This window comes from Paroedura picta, chromosome 12 (assembly GCF_049243985.1).
Source record: "Paroedura picta isolate Pp20150507F chromosome 12, Ppicta_v3.0, whole genome shotgun sequence".
In the NCBI taxonomy this organism is placed as follows: domain Eukaryota; kingdom Metazoa; phylum Chordata; class Lepidosauria; order Squamata; family Gekkonidae; genus Paroedura; species Paroedura picta.
The window spans coordinates 49235960-49256092 of NC_135380.1; the positions used below are offsets into that span (position 1 = coordinate 49235960).

At 43.8% G+C, this 20133-nt stretch overlaps 1 protein-coding gene across 1 annotated transcript in view; it reads right to left on the reverse strand.

Moving 5' to 3' along the window:
• The window catches only part of DBH (dopamine beta-hydroxylase), a 90667-nt gene extending 70941 nt beyond the window's left edge, over positions 1–19726 (reverse strand). The window contains exons 1-3 of the mRNA XM_077306099.1: positions 19376–19726; positions 15372–15518; positions 13020–13280 (exon numbers count right to left, since the gene is read on the reverse strand). Of these exons, the coding sequence (XP_077162214.1) occupies positions 13020–13280; positions 15372–15518; positions 19376–19726 (759 nt within the window). The remainder of the gene's footprint in view (positions 1–13019; positions 13281–15371; positions 15519–19375) is intronic.
• Between the last annotated feature and the right edge of the window lie 407 nt (positions 19727–20133).

Below are 20133 nucleotides of genomic sequence, written 5' to 3' on the forward strand. Positions count from 1 at the left end.
GATTTCAGGCCCTTGCAGAGGAGGTGCAAGGGTCAACGAGGGAAGACGTCCCAAAACGAAGTCCAAGACAAAGGGAAGAGGCCACGGGGAAAGAAGGAAATGGAGTTGAGGAGAAAAAAAAAGGAGAGTACTGGTAATTGGAGACTCCCTGCTAAGAGGAATGGATCGCCATGTGGCTGGGCCCGACCCCCTAACCCGAGAGGTGTGTTGCTTGCCAGGGGCGAAAATTAAAGATGTTTCAGAATGGCTGCCCAAACTCCTCAAATCTACAGATCGCTACCCATTTGTGATGGTCCATGTGGGAACGAATGACATGTCCCTGAATACCATCGCTCCTATTAAAAAAGACTATCAAGATCTGGGGAGGAAGCTCAAGCAAATGGGGGCACAAGTGGTATTCTCTTCAATCTTGCCTGTCAAGGGAAGAGGAATGCGTCGGGAGAGGAAGATAATGGAGGTGAATCACTGGCTGCGTAGTTGGTGCCGGCAGGAGAGATTTGGTTTCTGGGGCCATGGGATAGGCTTTCTTGAGGAAGGCCTACTAGCACCTGATGGACTGCACTTATCGAAACTGGGGAAGAATGTGTTTGGCAGGAACCTGGGAAGATTCATCAGGAGAGCTTTAAACTAAAGCCACTAGGGGAAGGAGACGATCAACATAGGGAGTGTATGGAAGGAAAACGATCGGAGGCAGCCCAACCGGCAAGGCCAGCTCATAGGGAACCAAAAGTAAAAGGATTCAGTTGTCTTTATACTAACGCCCTAACCATGGGCAATAAAAAGGAAGAGCTGGAACTTCTCATGCTGATGGAAAGGTATGATCTAGTAGGCATCACAGAAACTTGGTGGAATGATTCTCATGACTGGAATGTAATGGTGGATGGATATGAACTGTTCAGAAAAAACAGAATAGATCGAAGAGGTGGAGGAGTGGCACTGTATGTGAGGAAAGGGCTTACCTGTCAGGAAATTCTAGTGGAGGAGAGCATATCTACAGTGGAAAGCATCTGGGTGAAAATAAGCAAGGGGAAAACAAACAGTGTGGTGGTTGGTGTCTGCTACCGACCGCCTGACCAACGAGAGGATGTGGATGCTGCACTTTGTGAGCAGCTTGAGAAAATATCCAAGCGGCAGGACCTTGTCATCATGGGTGACTTCAATTTCCCAGATGTGTGCTGGGAAACAAACTCTGCGAAGCGTCCTCAGTCATGCAACTTTCTGACCTGCCTGGCTGACAATTTCATTTATCAAATGGTAGATGAACCCACAAGAGGTTCAGCCATACTGGACTTAATACAGACCAACAGGCAAGAGTTGGCGGATGAGGTGAAGGAGGTGGGGACCCTAGGGGGAAGTGACCATGTCCTCATAGAATTCCTTTTGAGATGGGGAGCCAAGGAAGCTTGTAGCCAGACGCGGATGTTGGATTTTCGTAGGGCAAAATTTAATAAACTCAGAGATATGATGAGTGTCATACCATGGACGAGAATGCTGGAAGGGAAGGGAGCATGTGAAGGGTGGGCGCTACTCAAACAAGAGCTATTGCATGCTCAATCAATGACTATCCCAGAAAGACGAAAACACTGCAGGAGCTCTAAGAAGCCTATTTGGATGAACAGAGAACTTCAAGAGGAACTAAGAAAGAAAAGGGAAATGTTCAGGAAATGGAGGGAAGGACAGAGCTCTAAAGAAGAGTACCTACAGGTTACTAGGCACTGTAGATCAATCATCAGAAAGGCCAAAGCTGAGAGTGAGCTAAGATTGGCCAGGGAAGCCCATTGTAACAAGAAAAGATTTTTCAGTTATGTGAGGAGCAAACGTAAAGTAAAGGAGGCAATAGGCCCACTGTTGGGTGCGGATGGACAAACTCTAACGGAAGATGCGGAGAAAGCAGAAAGGCTTAGTGCCTATTTTACATCTGTTTTTTCCCACAGGTCAAAGTGTTTAGGCACATCTAGACATGGCCATAGCCAAAGGTCAGTGTCTGGGTAGCAGGTTAACATGGATAGAGAGGTTGTCGAGAGGCATTTAGCTGCACTGGATGAGTTCAAATCCCCTGGTCCGGATGAAATGCACCCGAGAGTACTCAAAGAACTTTCCAGAGAACTTGCACAGCCCTTGTCCATCATCTTCGGAAACTCTTTAAGGACTGGAGATGTCCCGGAGGACTGGAAGAGAGCAAATGTTATTCCGATCTTCAAAAAAGGGAGGAAGGATGACCCGGGAAACTACAGACCAGTGAGTCTGACCTCTGTTGTGGAGAAGATAATGGAGCAGATATTAAAGGGAGCGATCTGCAAACATCTGGAGTACAATTTGGTGATCCAAGGAAGTCAGCATGGATTTGTCTCCAACAGGTCCTGCCAGACCAACCTGGTTTCCTTTTTTGACCAAGTAACAGGTTTGCTGGATCGGGGAAATTCGGTTGATGTCATTTACTTGGATTTTAGTAAAGCTTTTGACAAGGTTCCCCATGATGTTCTGATGGATAAATTGAAGGACTGCAATCTGGATTTTCAGATAGTCAGGTGGATAGGGAATTGGTTAGAGAACCGCACTCAAAGAGTTGTTGTCAATGGTGTTTCATCAGAGGTGAGTAGCGGGGTACCTCAGGGCTCGGTGCTTGGCCCGGTACTTTTTAACATATTTATTAACGATCAAGATGAGAGGGTGGAGGGACTACTCATCAAGTTTGCAGATGACACCAAATTGGGAGGACTGGCAAATACTCCGGAAGATAGAGACAGAGTTCAACGAGATCTGAACACAATGGAAAAATGGGCAAATGAGAACAAGATGCAATTTAATAAAGATAAGGGTAAAGTTCTGCATCTGGGTCAGAAAAATGAAAAGCATGCCTACTGGATGGGGGATACGCTTCTAGGTAAAACTGTGTGTGAACGAGACCTTGGAGTACTTGTGGATTGTAAATTAAACATGAGCAGGCAGTGTGATGCAGCGGTAAAAAAGGCAAATGCCATTTTGGGCTGTATCAACAGAGGCATCACATCAAAATCACAAGATGTCATAGTCCCCATTGTATACGGCACTGGTCAGACCACACCTAGAGTACTGTGTGCAGTTCTGGAGGCCTCACTTCAAGAAGGACGTAGATAAAATTGAAAGGGTACAGAGGAGAGCGACGAAGATCATCTGGGGCCAAGGGACCAAGCCCTATGAAGATCGGTTGAGGGACTTGGGAATGTTCAGCCTGGAGAAAAGGAGGTTGAGAGGGGACATGATAGCCCTCTTTAAGTATTTGAAAGGTTGTCACTTGGAGGAGGGCAGGATGCTGTTTTTGTTGGCTGCAGAGGAGAGGACACGCAGTAATGGGTTTAAACTTCAAGTACAACGATATAGGCTAGATATCAGGAAAAAGTTTTTCACAGTCAGAGTAGTTCAGCAGTGGAATAGGCTGCCTAAGGAGGTGGTGATCTCCCCCTCACTGGCAGTCTTCAAGCAAAGGTTGGATACACACTTTTCTTGGATGCTTTAGGATGATTAGGGCTAATTCTGCGTTGAGCAGGGGGTTGGACTAGATGTCCTGTATGGCCCCTTCCAACTCTATGATTCTATGATTCTATGATTCAGTCCAAGGGACTCACAAGAGTCTTTTCCAGCACCAGAGTTCAAAAGCCTAAATTCTTTGACGCTCGGCCTTCCTTATGGTCCAACTTTCACAGCCATACATTGCAACTGGGAAGACCATAGCCTTGACTAAACGCACTTTTGTTGGCAGTCTCTGCTTTTTAGGATGCTGTCTAGATTTGCCATAGCTTTCCTCCCCAGGAACAAGTGTCTTTTAATTTCTTTGCTGCAGTCCCCATCTGCAGTGATCTTGGAGCCCAGGAAAATAAAATCTGTCACTATCTCCATTTCTTCATCATCTATTTGCCAGGAACTGAGAGGGCCGGATGCCATGATCTTTGTTTTCTTGATGTTGAGTTTCAAGCCAACTTTTGCACTCTCCTCCTTCACCTGCATCACCTGGCTCTTTAGTTCCTCTTCACTTTCTGCCATTAGAGTGGTATCATCTGCATATCTGAGGTTGTTGATATTTCTCCCTGCAATCTTGATTCCAATTTGTGACTCCTCTAATCCCACCTTTCTAATGATGTGCAAGTTAAATAGGCAAGGCGACAGTATACAGCCTTGCCGAACTCCTTTCTCAATTTTGAACCAATCAGTGATTCCATGTTCAGTTCTCACTGTTGCTTCTTGACCTGCATATAAATTTCTCAGGAGACAAATAAGATGCTCTAATATTCCCGTCTCTTTATGAACTTGCCACAATTTGTTGTGCTCCACACAATCAAAGGCTTTAGCATAGTCAATGAAGCAGAAGTAGATGTTCTTCTGGAACTCCCTAGCTTTCTCCATGACCCAGCGTATGTTGGCAATTTGATCTCTAGTTCCTCTGCCTCTTTGAAGTTCACATATTGCTGGATCCTAGCTTGTAGGATCTTGAGCATAACTTTGCTAGCATGATAAATGAGTGCAATGGTGCAGTAGGTGGAACATTCTTTGGCATTGCCCTTCTTTGGGATTGGAATGTAAACTGACCTTTTCCAATCCTGTGGCCACTTTTGAGTTTTCCAAATTTACTGGCATATTGAGTGTAGCACTTTTACTGCATCTCTTAAAGGACGAAATCTTATTTTGAATAGTTCAACTGGAATGCTGTCACCACCACTAGCTTTATTGATGCTCAGACTTCCTAAGGCCCATTTGACTTCACATTCCAGGATGTCTGGCTCCATGTCAGTAACTACCCCATTGTGGTCATCAGGGATGTTAAGCTCGCTCTTGTATAGTTCTTCTGTATAATTTTGCCACCTTTGTTCATTTTATTATTATTTATTATTATTATTATTTATTTGATTTGTATGACCGCCGCTCTCGGAAACCGGCTCGCGGCGGTTCACAACATTTTAATACAAATACAATATATTTAAGAAGGCATTCTAATTTCTTCTAGCTGTTCTCTGCAATTCAGCATTCAATTCGGTGTATCTTTTTCTTTCTTCCTTGCCTTTCACTTCCCTTCTCTCCTCAGCTATTTGTAACGCTTCCTCGGACAGCCATTTTGCTTTCTTGCATTTCTTTTTCTTTGGGATGGTTTTAGTTGCTACCTCTTGTACAATGTTGTGAACCTCCGTCCATAGTTCTTCAGGCACTTTGTCTATCAGATCTAATTCCTTAAATCTATTTGTCACCTCTACTGTATATTCGGTGGGGATATTATTTAGTTCATGCCTGAGTGGCCTAGTGCTTTCCCCTACTTTCTTCAATTTAAGCCTAAATTTTGCAACAAGAAGCTGATGATCTGAACCACAATCAGCTCCTGGTCTTCTTTTTACTGACTGTATAGAACTTCTCCATCTTTGGCTGCAGAGCACATAATCAATCTGATTTCTGTGTTGACCGTCTGGTGATGTCCATGTGTAGAGTCGTCTCTTGGGTTGTTGGAAAAGAGTGTTTGCTATGACCATTGTATTCTCTTGACAAAATTCTATCAGCCTGTGCTTCATTTTGTACTCCAAGGCCCATTTCTCATTTGCCCATTTTTCCATTGTGTTCAGATCTCGTTGAACTGTCTTTATCTTCCGGACTATTTGCCAGTCCTCCCAATTTGGTGTCATCTGCAAACTTGATGAGTAGTCCCTTGCCGGTTATCTTTTGGCTTCCTACTTTAGCATTCCAATTCCCCATGATGATAAGCACATCATTTTTGGCGTTGCTTTTAGAGGGTGTTGTACGGTTTCATAGAACTGGTCAACTTCATCCTCTTCAGCAGCAGTGGTTGGGGCATAGACCTGGATTACTGTGATGTTCAATGGTTTGCCTTCGATTCGAACTGAGATCATTCTGTCATTTTGGGGATTGTATCCCAATACTGCTTTCCTACTCTCTTATTGATTATGAAGGCTACTCCATTTCTTCTGCGAGATTCTTGTCCACAGTAGTATACCTGATGGTCACCTGAATTAAATTCACCAATTCCTGTCCATTTTAGTTCACTGATTCCTAAAATGTTGATGTTCAGTCTTGTTATTTCTTGTTTAACCACGTCCAACTTGCCTTGATTCATGGATCTGACGTTCCAGGTTCCTATGGAATAAAAATCTTTACAGCATCGGACTGTCTTTTCGCCACCAGTTACTTCCACAACTGAGCGTCCTTTCGGCTTTAGCCCAGTCGCTTCATTCATTCTGGCGCTACTCGTACTAGCCATCTGCTCATCCCCAGTAGCATATTGGACACCTTCCGACCTGAGGGGCTCATCTTCCGGTGTCATATCGTTTTACCTTTTGAACTTGTCCATTGGGTTTTCATGGCAAAGATACTGGAGTGGTTTGCCATTTCCTTTTGTCAGAGCTCTCAGCTATGACCTGTCTGTCTTGGGTGGCCCTGCACGGCATAGCTCATAGCTTCACTGAACTACTCAAGCCCCCTTGCCACAACAAGGCAGCGATCCTTGAAGGGGGTATACATCTCTATGTTTTGTTTAATAAATACCTCTCTTCCGCCCCCGCCTCCCCCCTCCAAATCAAGATTTCCAGGGAGATTTTTACCCTTTTACTGATATAAAAAAATAAGCTGGAAAGCAACTGTTGCACTGTATGCTGAGCATTAAAATAAATTCTGCGTTGAAAAAACCTGGATTCTTCAATCTGTAGCAATCTGTAGTCCAATTGTCCGTTTCCTTGGTCAGGGGCCCAACCACTGGAAATTCCTCTCAGCTCCCTTTGACCTTCAGAGCTTTTGCTGGGCACTAATCACTTTAAAGACAATACATACAGCCATGAGGAATAAAATCTTGCTAATTATAATTAAAATTGTCATAGAATCATAGAATAATAGAGTTGGAAGAGAGCTCCTGGGTAATCTAGTCCAACCCCCTGCACTATGAAGGCCACTCACAGCCCTATTGCTCATCCACTGTCACCTGCCACCCCCTTGAGCCTTCACAGAATTGCACTCTCCGTCAGATGGCTATCCAGCCTCTGTTTAAAAATCTTTTTTTTTTTTTTATAATGATTTTTTTTATTTTCATAAAGATAGAAATATAATCATCATTTGAGAATATACGACCCCACATTGACTCCACAGTGATATAAACTTTTGCCCAAAACTCTAAGAGCCATGAGTCTAAGAGCCATCCACATTTCCACTACATTAAAAAGGCCTGTTTAGATATACAAAAGAAAAGTTATTATTAATCAACTTACTTGAGAGATCGTAGACCTCACATTAACTGCTTGATACAATCTAAGAGCTATCCTAGCAGATATTTCTAGGTTTGAGTTAGATGCTTAACATTAAACATTTCTTATAGCACAGTATGAGTTTTGGCCCTGTATCAATACCCTGATGAAGGGAGAGGAAAGTAGGGCTTTGCCTTAAAGATGTACAAAGAAAAAAAATTACAAAAGGATTTCATAATTTCTCCTTATCCTTAATACAGATACATCTACAAACCATTTATACTTGACCCATTCTAAGAGCCATCCTGACAGGTATAAGTTGAGAGCTTTACATTTTCTACAGATCAATATGAGCTTTGGCCCTATAACAATACACCAATAAAAAAAATAATAATAAGGGGGGAAAGCCCCATTTTATATTTCCAACGCTAACGATTATATTACCTATATGCCTACTAAGAAAAAGAAACAAGAGAGAAAAAAGGCACTGCTTCCCCTTTTTCATAAAAATAGCAATGTAGGATACAGTATATGTTGTTAATACAGAGAATAATAAGATTTCCAGGTTTAGATTAAATGCTCAACATTAAACATAGTACAATATAAGCTTTCAGTCTTCTATAGCTTCTCCTTATCCTTGGTTCTGATACATCTACAAAACAATTTATGCTTGACCCATTCTAAGAACCATCCTGACAGATATATTTTCAGATTTAAGTTGAAAGCTTAACATTAAACATTTTCTACAAGTCAGTGTAGGCTTTAGTCCTAGGACAATACCCTAATAGAAGAAAGAAAAAATAAGGGGGGGGAACCCCATTTTACATTTTCAGCACTAATGATTATATTACCTATATGCCTACAAAAGAAAAGAGACAAAAAAAAAACAAGAGAGAAAGAGACACTGCTTCCCCTTTTTCATAAAAATGGAAATATAGAATACAGTATAACATTAAACATAAAACAATATGAGCTTTCGGTCTTCTTAAGGGGGTCTCATCTCGAGGCTTGCTACATCTTGTCGTTCCCGTAAAATTATATTCTGTCCCATTGGCCTTTGGCGTAGAAAGTGCAGTTGTACTCTTTCCCGCAGAATATGCATCGATAAATCTTGAGGCCGTTGCACCTCCTGGACTCCAGTATCAATACAATTTTTTCCCCAGAGAGATCCTTTAAATCGGTTACTTTCACTGCAGATCCATATTTCTTTTGATTGATTTTTGTACACTGTTGCTTTGAGATGGCTGTATGTCTTTTTAAAAAGGGTGTCCTTATCTGGGCTGCAGAACTCCGGCATCCCATTTTCCGTCTCCAGAATTTCAGATTTCTCTTCTACTGTTGGTTTTCCACCTTGTTTAGAGCTGTCATCAGCCACTGTTATTGATCCATTATTCCTGTTAAAGACGTCTTCCTTGGCATCTTGGATCTCCTTGAAGATATGAATTTCAGATTTCTCTTCTGCTGTTGGTTTTCCACCTTGTTTAAAGCTGTCATCAGTCACTGTTATTGATCCATCATTCCTATTGAAGACTTCTTCCTTGCCATCTTGGATCTCCTTGGAGATATTTTTGATCAATCCATCTAAAAATACTTTGTAATCTTGGGTTTGTATCTCTATTAGATGAGCCAATCTTTTTAACATAGACATGATTTTGACTTTTAAAAAACCCAGCCCCAAACAATTTTACAAGTGGCCAGTAGAGGTCCTCTGTTTTATCCTCTAATGTTCCGGCACAGGCATGTGACGTATTGAAGCCGGTTAAGGCAGGGATTCTCGTACTGGCACAAAGTTCTCGTGAGATTTTCACATTCACTGCTCTTATCTCTATCTCCGAAAACCAAAACAATTACAATAAGAGCTTTTGCCAATTAATTCGAGTTGATTTGAATCCTTCTTCTGCTTAGTTAGGAGAATTAGCCTGCCTCTTAACGAGGTGGCTTCAGGCAGAGCAGAGTAAGAGGAGGGGGGAAACAAAGGGCTTTGATGCAGGAAGAGAGACGGAGAAAAAAAAAGCGAGAGATACTTGCAGTAAATGATGTTTTGGAACTCAGCCGATGTCCTCCCCTCAGTTCAAAGCGTTCATTTGTGGTAAATCATCATGTAGGGTTGAAGCAGATACTTTAAGATTAAAGAAAGAAAAGAAAGTCCGAGGTAGAAAATGGCAGTCGTCCTCTGGACCTGGAACGCTGACAGCCTATAATCCAGGGAGATATACTCCCTAAAGGATTGGAGACGGCCCCAAGAACTTCCTGGGTAGAAAGGTGAGGTGGGGTTTGCGTACCCCTCCTCTTTTCTGCCAATTGCTTGCACAATTGACCCCTGTCAGGCTTCAGAGATAGCAGAGCAGTTGCCCTGCCACCCTCTCAGGACGACATCTTTAGCCACACCCTGTTTAAAAATCTTTTGAATTAATTTCATCCCATTGGTTCTGGTCTTATCCCTCCAGCGCAAGAGAGAACAACTCTGCTCCATCCTCGATATGGCAGCCTTTTAAATACTTAAAGATGGTTATCAAATCCCTTCTCAGTCATCTCCTCTCCAGGCTAAACAGACCAAGCTCCCCCAACCTTTCCTCATACGTCTTGGTCCCCAAACTCCTCACCAGCTTTGTTGCCCTCCTCTGGACACGCTCCAGTTTGTCTACATCCCTCTTCAACTGGGGTGCCCAAAACTGAACACAGTACTCCAAGTGGGGCCGAACCAGAGCAGAGTAAAGCGGTACCATCACCTCCCGTGATCTGGACACGATACTCCATATGATACAGGCCAAAATCCCATTTGCCTGTTTAGCCACCGAGTCGCACTGTTGACTCATGTTCATTGTATGGTCTACTAAGACTCCTAGATCCTTTTCACACATGCTACTGCCAAGACAAGAATCCCCCATCCTATATTGGTGTATTTGATTTTTCCTACCTAAATGCAGAACTTTACATTTCTCCCTATTGAACTTCATTATATTCAGTTTAGCCCACTTTTCAAGCCTATCAAGATCATCCTGTCTTCTGATTCTGTCTTTGGTTGTGTTTGCTACCCCTCCCAGTTTAGTATTGTCTGCAAATTTAATAAGTATCCCCTCTAATCCCTCATCCAAATCTTCTGTCCCTCTTAATAAAACAGTGAGAAGGGTTGGGGTGGGCTGAGTCCAGGATCAAAACTCCTGGATTGGCCCCTTGTCCCCGGACTGACAAGCGGAGGGGCCAATCGGAAGGCACAAAGCGCCTTCCGATTGGGCCCTCAACAGGACAGACCAGAGTTCCAGGGCAATCAGGAAACATTGCTTCCAGTCTGCTCCTGACCACTGCAGGGAGAGGAGGTCAGTAGGACTGCCAAGGGGAATGAGAACAGAGGCTTGGACAGGCTGCACCAGCCCTTTTCGCCCCAAGAGCAACGCAGGGGAGCCTGAGGGCATTCCTTTTGAGGGTGGGGAACTTTCCCCTCCTGCCAAACAGTTGCCTGACAGGGAGGCCACAGAAAAGCCCCTTCTCACTTAAAATACTGCTCTGACCGGGGATTAGACACAACCAAGCCACGTGTCTTTCTTCTTTGCAACTCTCTGCAGATTTGAGGCCTGCTGCACAGTGTTATTCTGCAGACGAAACTGGATGCTGTTGCACAGTTTCTTTTGTCTTCTGTTTCATCTGCCCAAAACCCTGTGCAGTATGCCTCAAATCTTTAAATTCAACAACAACCTGTATGGGAGGCCTTAAATGTTTCTTCTCTACCACAACCCTGTCCAAAGTAGCCCTTTCTGCCTGGGGAAATGATCTTTATACTCTGCAGGTGAGCTGTAATTCCAGGAGCTCTCCAGGCCCCACCTGGAGGTTGGCTACCTCTGGTGGGAAATATTCCTGGTGGTTTGGAGAGGGGACTTCAAAATCGTGCAATGCCTCAGAGTCCAGCCTTCAAAGGAGCCATTTTTGCCTGCAGTTGGGAGGGAGTGGTGCAGGAGTGTCCCTCCTAGTATTAAAAACCTTACTAAAGTCAAGACTGCTGTGCACAGAGAATCTTCCTCTTAGGGTTGCCAGCTTCCCTGTGAGGCTCTCTACCCCACCTCCCTCATGGGCAGTCTGCTATGGGGAGAGGAAGGGAAGACGATTGGAAAATGCTTTGAGACACCTGAGGCCTGCTGGGTCACTGCGGCCCATTCCCAGTTCTCTCAGACCTCTCACAGCCCCACATCCCTCACAAGTTGTCTATTGTGGGGAGACGAAGGGGAAATGTGTTTGTAAACCACTTTGAGACTCCTTTGGGTAGTAAACAACAGGGTACAAAAATCCATTCTTCTTCTAAGGAGCAACCATGAAAGAAGCATGTGGGCACATAACATTTTATCAACAGTGAAAAAATGGAGAAGAAGGAACAGGGTGGACACCTGTGTACTGTGACTACCCCATGTGTATTAGGGCAGAGGGGCATTTTGGTGTCTGTGGCCTAATTCACACAAGAAGGGAAATGACGCAGAACTGGGGGGAATTGGTTGCCATGTAATCTTCCCCTAAGAAGAGTCTCCAGTCTGATTTTCCCTTCGCATATCTGAGGACATGGCTCTGGAAAGCTCACCTGTAACCACTATGCCACAATTCCCAAAGGTCAGTCCTGTCCCACACTCAATGAACATTCCAAAGCACAGGTTCTTGACACCCATAACTCCACACCCATGCCCTCATTTGCCACCATGCCACCACAACCTCCCACACAACACACACATTCAACCCCATGCCCTTACAGACTGGACTTCCCTTCCTCTTCCCACTGCCAAGCTCCAGCGCCCATTGTATTCTTGGATACAACGGCTTTTTCCCCTAGTTTATAAATATGTTGAACAACACAGGCCCCAGGACAGATCCCTGGGGAACTGCACTTGTCACTCTTCTCCAAGAGGATGATGAACGATTAACAAGTACTGTTTGGGTATGATCTGTCAACCAGTTATTGATCCATCTGACAGAATTAGGATCCATACCTCATTTTACCAACTTGTGAACAAGAATATCATGTGGAACCTTATCAGAAGCTTTTCCAGATAAACTCTGTCCACAGCATTGCCCTGATCCAGCAAGGAAGTCACTTTCTCAAAAAAAGAGATAAGGTTGGTCTGACATGACTTGTTGTTGCAAACACCATCGCAAGAGAATCTGACAAGAGGATTTCCTTCCAAACTCAGCTAGACCCACCTGCTGAATTAATAACCCAGTAAAATGGAATGATTGGCAACTGATTGACTTCTATGGCACCTTAATGTAATAGTAGACAATATCCTGAAAAAGCAGACTGAACATCCCTGGCCTCCCCCACAAGTTTAGTGTCAAGATCATGTTAATAAGACAGAAAAGGGGTCAGAAAGGCGTGGAGGACAGGGCAAGCTCATGAGAGCACCTAGAAAATGCCAACATAGAAGGGAGACGCATCAAACATAAGCAGAAGGAGCCTGGGAGGTCTAATGGAGCAAAAGGAGAAAAGTACACAGGAGACAATGGAAGATATAATTTTGCATTTAAGGAAACCAAGTTGAGGCAGAGAGAGAGATTGGTGACATTTGAAATAAGATTCACAGGAGCCAAATGTAGAGAGGAGAAAAGAGGGGAGAAACAGTAATAAAAATGAACAGGATAGATTAGGCCAGCTAATGATGTCCAGGCAAGGAAAAAGGAAGGGTGACCATGCAGTAGAGCAGGAGAGAGAAAGCGACACATCAGGAAACATAAAGCAAGGAGGCACTAATGAGGGCTCAAACTGACCAAGAACTGAGGAAATGATGCAGGAGACCTGCAAGCAACCAGCCAGTCCCACCTCACTCTGCCACATACCATGATAATGTGATGCTTTGCAAAGCCTTCAGGGAGCTCAGTAATGTAGCACCAATAGGTGGTCTCCTGGGCAGGTATGACCTCATTGGGGGCTCTTATCTCCATGGTCTTCAGGTCCGCAGGAAATCTGGGAATGCTGATCTCTGGCTTCAGCAGCTGCACCCTTTGCAACCCTTTCAGGAGGACTGCAGAAACATTGATTGCTTGGAGAGAAGGGACTGGTTTCTCCAGAATGCCATAGATCAAGTGCACGGTGCCATCCTAGAAGAAAGGGCAGAATGTGCATTGGCCAGTCCACTATAGGAACATAATAGTCCTGCTAGATTAAACCAGTGGTCTGTCTAGTCCAGCATCCTGTGGTGAGTAGCCACTGATGGACCTATCTTCTATGAATGTATTCAATAAGCTTTTTTGTTCCTGAGCCATCACTGCATCTAGTATCCATCACAAATTCTACTGTCCTTGTTCTAGGGTTTTGCGAGAGGGTTTTGCGAGAGGGATCTTCCTTCCTTCCTTCCTTCCTTCCTTCCTTCCTTCCTTCCTTCCTTCCTTCCTTCCTTCCTTCCTTCCTTCCTTCCTTCCTTCCTTCCGAGATCCTAACATGCATTGTATTCTGGTGTACAAAGGGCTTTGCCTCTAGTAATTTTATAAGCGTCTATTCTGTCCCCCCTTAATTGTCTCTATTCTAAGCCGAAAAGTCCCAGGCTCTTCAGCCTTTCCTCCTAGGAGAGTTGCTCCAACCCTCAGAATGTTTTGGTTGCCCTCTTCTGTATATTCCAAACCCACAATGGTCCTGGAGAATCAGGTGATACCACATGGCCCATCCTGTGGCTGATATAAAGCTCCCAGGGCAGCGGCCGTTCCTTGTTCATTGCTAAGGGAGACCCTCATTGTCTGGTTCTGCATGGCCAGGCTAACTACTGTCTTACTGTCTGGCTTGCCATTAGATGGACTTCTGCCAGTTGATCCTGGGGCTGGGCAGAGAGTTCTCCTTCCTCAACAGCGTGCTTAGCATAATGGCTATTCAATACCTGATCCCACTGCCTTAACTTCAGTTTTTGAGGCAAGTAAATTAGCTTAAGATTTGACATGTTCCTGTATTTTTTTATCTGACACACCAATGGGATTGCTATTTGAAACCCAGCCACAAGAAGTGGTCAAAGGAAAAATGCACACTAAAAATGCAGAGAACACACTTTACAGCATCTGAAAGTTTATGTTCAGTCCCTGTTAAAAACAAAACAAATGTGAGGGAAGGGCAAAACAAGGATTCCCAAATGTCTTAAGGCTGCAAGCCTAAGAACCCAAGTATCCTAGCCAAGTATGCTCCCCAAAACCCTAAAAATGTGAACTCATGTTCGAAATTCAGATATGAAATTCATCATGCAAATAAGGGTTGCCAACCTCCAGAAGGTGGCCAGAGATCTCCTGGGATTATATCTGATCTCCATCTGACAGAAATCAGTTTATCTGAAGAAAATGGCTGCTGTGGAAGGTAGGCCCCATGGAAGGCCCTTCCCAAATCCTCCCCAAATCCTTCCTTCTTCAGGCTCCACTCCCACAAAATCACTAGTTATTTCCTAACCCAGGGTTGGCAAACTATGAAATTTAAACACTGTAAAATACCTGCTCTAAATATAAGCCATAATGTGTGACTAAACATTAAAAGGCAAAGTTGTAAAAGGACAACTCACAGCTTACCTGATTGGCTGTTCATCGGCGTAGCCAAAGTCTTTTCCTTCAAGAGTTTTCCAAAATATACAAAGAGTTTCATTGGCAGGTTAGCCTACATTTATCCCTCAGGCTTCTGTGACTATAGCAATAAATGTGGGCTAAACTGCCAATGAAATTCGTTGTACATTTTGGAAAACTCTTGGAGTATATGAAAAACTTTGTTATCAATTGAGAAAAGTCATATTGACAGAAATGATTGCCTTTATGATTTAAACTGAAGGGAAAGATTTTGGACAACAACTCTTGCAGAAATTGTTCATTATACTTTAATCCATTATTTGCATAGGCATTTCTTTTCGTGTCCAAATAATATTTAGCGCTATGCCATTCGGCTGGCTAATGCTATTTTTACCAATGTGTGGAAATACCCTAAACTCACCTGCAGTCTGCAGAGATCAGTTCCCCTGGAGGAAATGGCAACTTTGAAAGGTTGACTCTGTGGCCTCACATCCCTGCAAAGCTCTCCCCTCCCCCCTCCACAGACTTCCTCCCAAATTTCCTGAAATATTCCAAGTCAGAACCAGCAACCCAAAGTTGTACAGGTGAGTTCTTCTGTCCTGCCAGCCCCATATTTAAATTGGGTACAATGTTCATCAGGTGGACACAGAGAGATGTTACCTCTATGAGATAGTCTTTGGGGTCACAGGTTCTAAAGGGTCTTTTAAACAGCAGGTAGAGCCCTTCAGAGGTTTTCTGTGCTCCAAGGAGCTTGTAGTTCTGTTCAGAGTCCAGGTGCAGCTGCCCTTTTTGGTCAGTCCAGGCATCCTGTAGGTGAGAAAAATCTCTGTGTTACCTTGGAGGGAATAGAGACCATTGCTATTATAGGCCCTGCAAAAAGTAAATTGGAGGCCTGAAAGATGGTGGTCACAAGCAGATATACAAAAGATTAAACAATACACACACACACACACACACACACACATATATATATTTAATATTACCGTGCCCTTACAGAGTTAATTAAAAATAAAATAGGCTGCAGAGGACACATTACATTTAGAATACTCTTCATTTTATGGAAATTTACTCTTACTAGTATTGATTGGAACCTGTAAACCAATAAAATTTGGACCAGATGCATTTCAGCCACAGAGTTCTTCTTCAGTGGTCTCTGCTTAACACTTCAGATGCACTATATGAAGGAATCTGTGTTGTAGTTAGCCATGCAAGCTGTTGTGGGTCATTCCAAAATAGTACTGTGATTCAAAGTATTAACTGTGGCTTTATAGCCACACCCAAGAGAGTGAGAGATGCTATAATCATGCTGAACACCACCTCACTCATTGTGAGCATTTGTGCTCTGTGAGTTTTTAATTAGCTATTTGGAGTTTTTAATCAACCATGAAACTGCACTGTAATATTAAAGATATTTCTTGTGGTGTTTGTAATACATACACTTGTGACCTTTTCTATACCAGAAAAACGAAAACACTGCAGAAGCTCTAAGAAACTTATTTGGATGAACAGAGAATTTCAAGAGGAACTAAGAAAGAAAAGGGAAATATTCAGGTCAAAAGGTTTAGGCACATCTAGAGATGTCTGGGTGGCAGGTTGACATGGACAGAGATGCATTTAGCTGCACTGGATGAGTTCAAATCCCCTGGGCTGGATGAAATGCACCCGAGAGTGCTCAAAGAACTTTCCGGAGAACTTGCAGAACCCTTGTCCATAATCTTCGGGACCTCTTTAAGGACTGGAGATGTCCCGGAGGACTGGAAGAGAGCAAACATTATTCCGATCTTCAAAAAAGGGAGGAAGGATGACCCGGGAAACTACAGACTAGTGAGTCTGACCTCTGTGGTGGGGAAGATAATGGAGCAGATATTAAAGGGAGCGATCTGCAAACATCTGGAGGACAATTTGGTGATCCAAGGAGGTCAGCATGATTTTGTCTCCAACAGGTCCTGTCAGACCAACTTGGTTTCCTTTTTTGACCAAGTAACAGGTTTGCTGGATTGTGGAAATATGAATGATGTCGTTTACTTGGATTTTAGTAAAGCTTTTGACAAGGTTCCCCATGGAAAGGAAAGGACACGCAGTAATGGGTTTAAACTACAAGTGCAACGATATAGGCTAGATATCAGGAAAAAATTTTCAAAGTCAGATCTCCTGCTATGAAGGCTGGCAACTATAATTAAATAGGACTTAACTCTGACAGAAACGGTAAGTCTCCTGATGCAATAAGGTCTATGGAAGTCTCCTTCCCTAGACATACATGGAAGTCAAAACCCTTTTCAAGAAGCCTCCTCTTTTTCATTCTATGATTTCTATCCCCAGGGGGATGGAGGGAGTTTGAGGGATCTGGTCTAGAAACAAAATTATTTTAAAAGACTGGCTTTTCAGAAAGACTAACATTCAGGTCACCCATGTGAGCAATTAGCAGGTAATTAGATGGAAAAGTCATCCCAGAGCACAGTTTTTACAAACCCTCTTTACCCATCTTTTAATTATGCCAAAGTAGGAGTTATGACAGGGTGTCTCGAGAAGATGACAGAGAAAGAGACTATAATTGGGTGTCTTTCTCTCCGTTTAACATTGTGACAACTGTAAGCCAAGCTCAGCCTTCCGGTATGGAGATATGTTATCCGAAGAGGGAGCTTTAAATATTAACTGCTTCACATTTTTATTTATTTTTTAAAGCAGAATGGAAGATCTGTCTGGCCTCTGGTGCTCAACATGGAGCAGATGCGCAGCTTTGATACTGAAGGCAGCAGCACACACCAGGGCATGACAAATCCACTGATTCCCACCCCTCTCCACAAATTTACAGTGCAGTAGTAAGCAGAGTTACATCCGTGTAAGCTTGTTGATATCAATGGCCCCCAAAGTACATAACTCTTTAGAGGGCTGCACCAGGAGTGAGCATTCTCCTCTCTCTAAATAGATCAGTGCTATCTGGAGGGTACAGTCCATAAAAAAGTGGTTTTGGGGCTGGTGTATACATGCAAGTGACGAAGCATTAAGCAGTTACATTCATGTATGAATTTACAAAAGCAGATCTAAGGATGTTCTGACATGGCCATTTTTGTTTCCTTTTGGTTCCAAATGTTGATGTTGCCATAGATTTTGGTCTGTCATCTTCAGGACATGCAGTTTGTGTGCATGATTCCTTGATAATTTCTCATGCACAAGAAGCAAAATACAAATAGTGACTTCCAAATCAAATCAGCAAGGCTGTGAAAAGCAGTCTCATCTCTGCACAGGTGAAATAATAGACTCAAAGGCAATATGTTGCACTGGCCATTTCACAGTGGAGGCCTTTTATCTGCTCCACTACACATCACATTAATGTATAGGCATGCGCAAGCCAGCTCTCTGGGTTTCAGGATGGCTTCACATAAACTGTTGCCACAGCATTGTCTGGTTTGCTGGCTTTAGTTGAAGTGTTGGGGCAACATTTTGTATTTAAATGGAGAACAGTTTTTGAGGGCCGGTCTCTACTTTGCTCTCCGGCAAATGGCACTCCGGCCTACAAAAGCATCTGCCGTAGTAACTGCTCAGATTGAAGCTGGCAGAAAACGTGTTCTTCTTTTCCCTTTGAGCATTCTCCTAGGCAGAGGAATTTACAGGGAACAAGTTTTGCTATTCCAAAAGCTCTGATACATTTTCCCCTCATAGGAACGTTTCCCCCTGTGTTATGGATTGCAATGAGTATGGATAAAATGTAATATAATAATGGACCTAAAATTTAGTATTTTCATCCCAACATTCATCAGCAAGTTTGAGGGTTTTTTTTTTTTTTATGTCCCCTGGAGTTTTAATTTTACTTGATACTCCTCAGAATCCACCTCATTGATGAAGCTTGATTCTTTGCCACTGATTAAATAAAGCCCTGAGCTGTGCCTCGGCCTCTCCACAAACATGTCTGTGCTTCCAGAGGCTTGCTCTTAGCAGACAGGACTTCTGCAGAGAGCCCCAGGTGGGATTCATTGTACGGCACTGTTTCATCTCCAAGGTCAGAACTGGCTTTATGGGGCCCATTTTGAGGTAGAGGTGGAAGCTGTGGGCTGGCCTGGGCTGGGCTGGGCTGGCCTGACTGCCGTGAGTCCCACTATCACCATCTTCCCTGGGGCTGGTCACTGGCAGGAGGCACAACAAGGAGAGGGGCAGATTTGGGGGCTCCAGCTGACCATCTGCTCTCTGCATCCTTTCTTATCTTAGCTAGCTTTCCTCAGAAATGTAAACTTTAGATGAGGAGCCTGATCGACTTTCCGAAGGAAGTTAAAGCCATTTTTTAAAATTAGAGATGGTGGCAGTTTGCATATATCTAAATCTTCCAAATAAATTCCATGCTCAAAACAGGAGTGTTACCACCTCAGTTCTTATGCCTCTTGATCAATTGTTACCTCATAAAATCAATTCTACTTAAAAGTCATAGTCTATGAATCTAGTGGCTCACTAGGGCCTCAGAGGAGGACCATTTTACACCCATCAAATGATTGAGTATGGAATGGCCAAAACTCTAGAGAAGCCAGCCCTTAAAAAATGAACCTTCCAGTTGAGATTAAATGCTCAATAACGTTAAATATCACATTTCCTGGGGGCTCATGGACAAGCAACCTCCGGGACATCTTCAAATGGGAGGTGTGATCACCACTCCCCCGCGTCAAAGGCTTACTTACCGCAAAATAAGATTGGAATCCATCACTCCAGAGGACAGCCAGGTCAGCGTTCTCAAAGCCACCTCTGTCGGACATGCCAAAGAGGAGCCCAAATTTCAGCTCTTTGAGCAAGATCTGGAAATGCACCTCTTCGTGGTGGTAGCTGACATTCCAGGAGAGCTCCACACTGCCTTGTGGATCCAGGGGCACTCTATATGGGAAGTCGTTCTCTCGGGGAACCGTGCCTTGCAGGGCGGCAACCAAGATGACTAGGAAGACCGCAAGCATTGTGAGATACACAGACGCTGCTTCTCGGAGCTTGAGAGGTGGGCAGGAGGGCCTCAGCCGCCGCCGCCTGCCTATGGTTTGCATTGTTGGAACAGAAAGCTGTTGGCTTCCCCCAATTATATGCTGGCCCTCCTGGGCAACTGGATAAGTAATACCCTTTAATTACATTTAGTGGTTGGGAAATTGGATTGCAGCATTGACCCTCCCCCTCATCCCCCTCCCCTTCCCTAACTTGTCGCTCTTTGCCTCTCCCTAATTGGCTCTAATTGTCCATGGACATTATCAATGGGAATTGAACTGGACTAGATGGATTTTTCAAAATGTCCTCGCAATGTTTCTGGAAAACAGCAGGCCAGAAAGGAAGCTGTTTACCTGCAAAGTGTTGTGTGCCTGTCCTGCGCTTCTCCCCCTCCCTCCTCACACCAGGCAGCAGGGAAGGGCTCTCTCTGTCAGCCGCAGGATCGTTTGTTCAGGAAGTGCCAGGGTTCAAG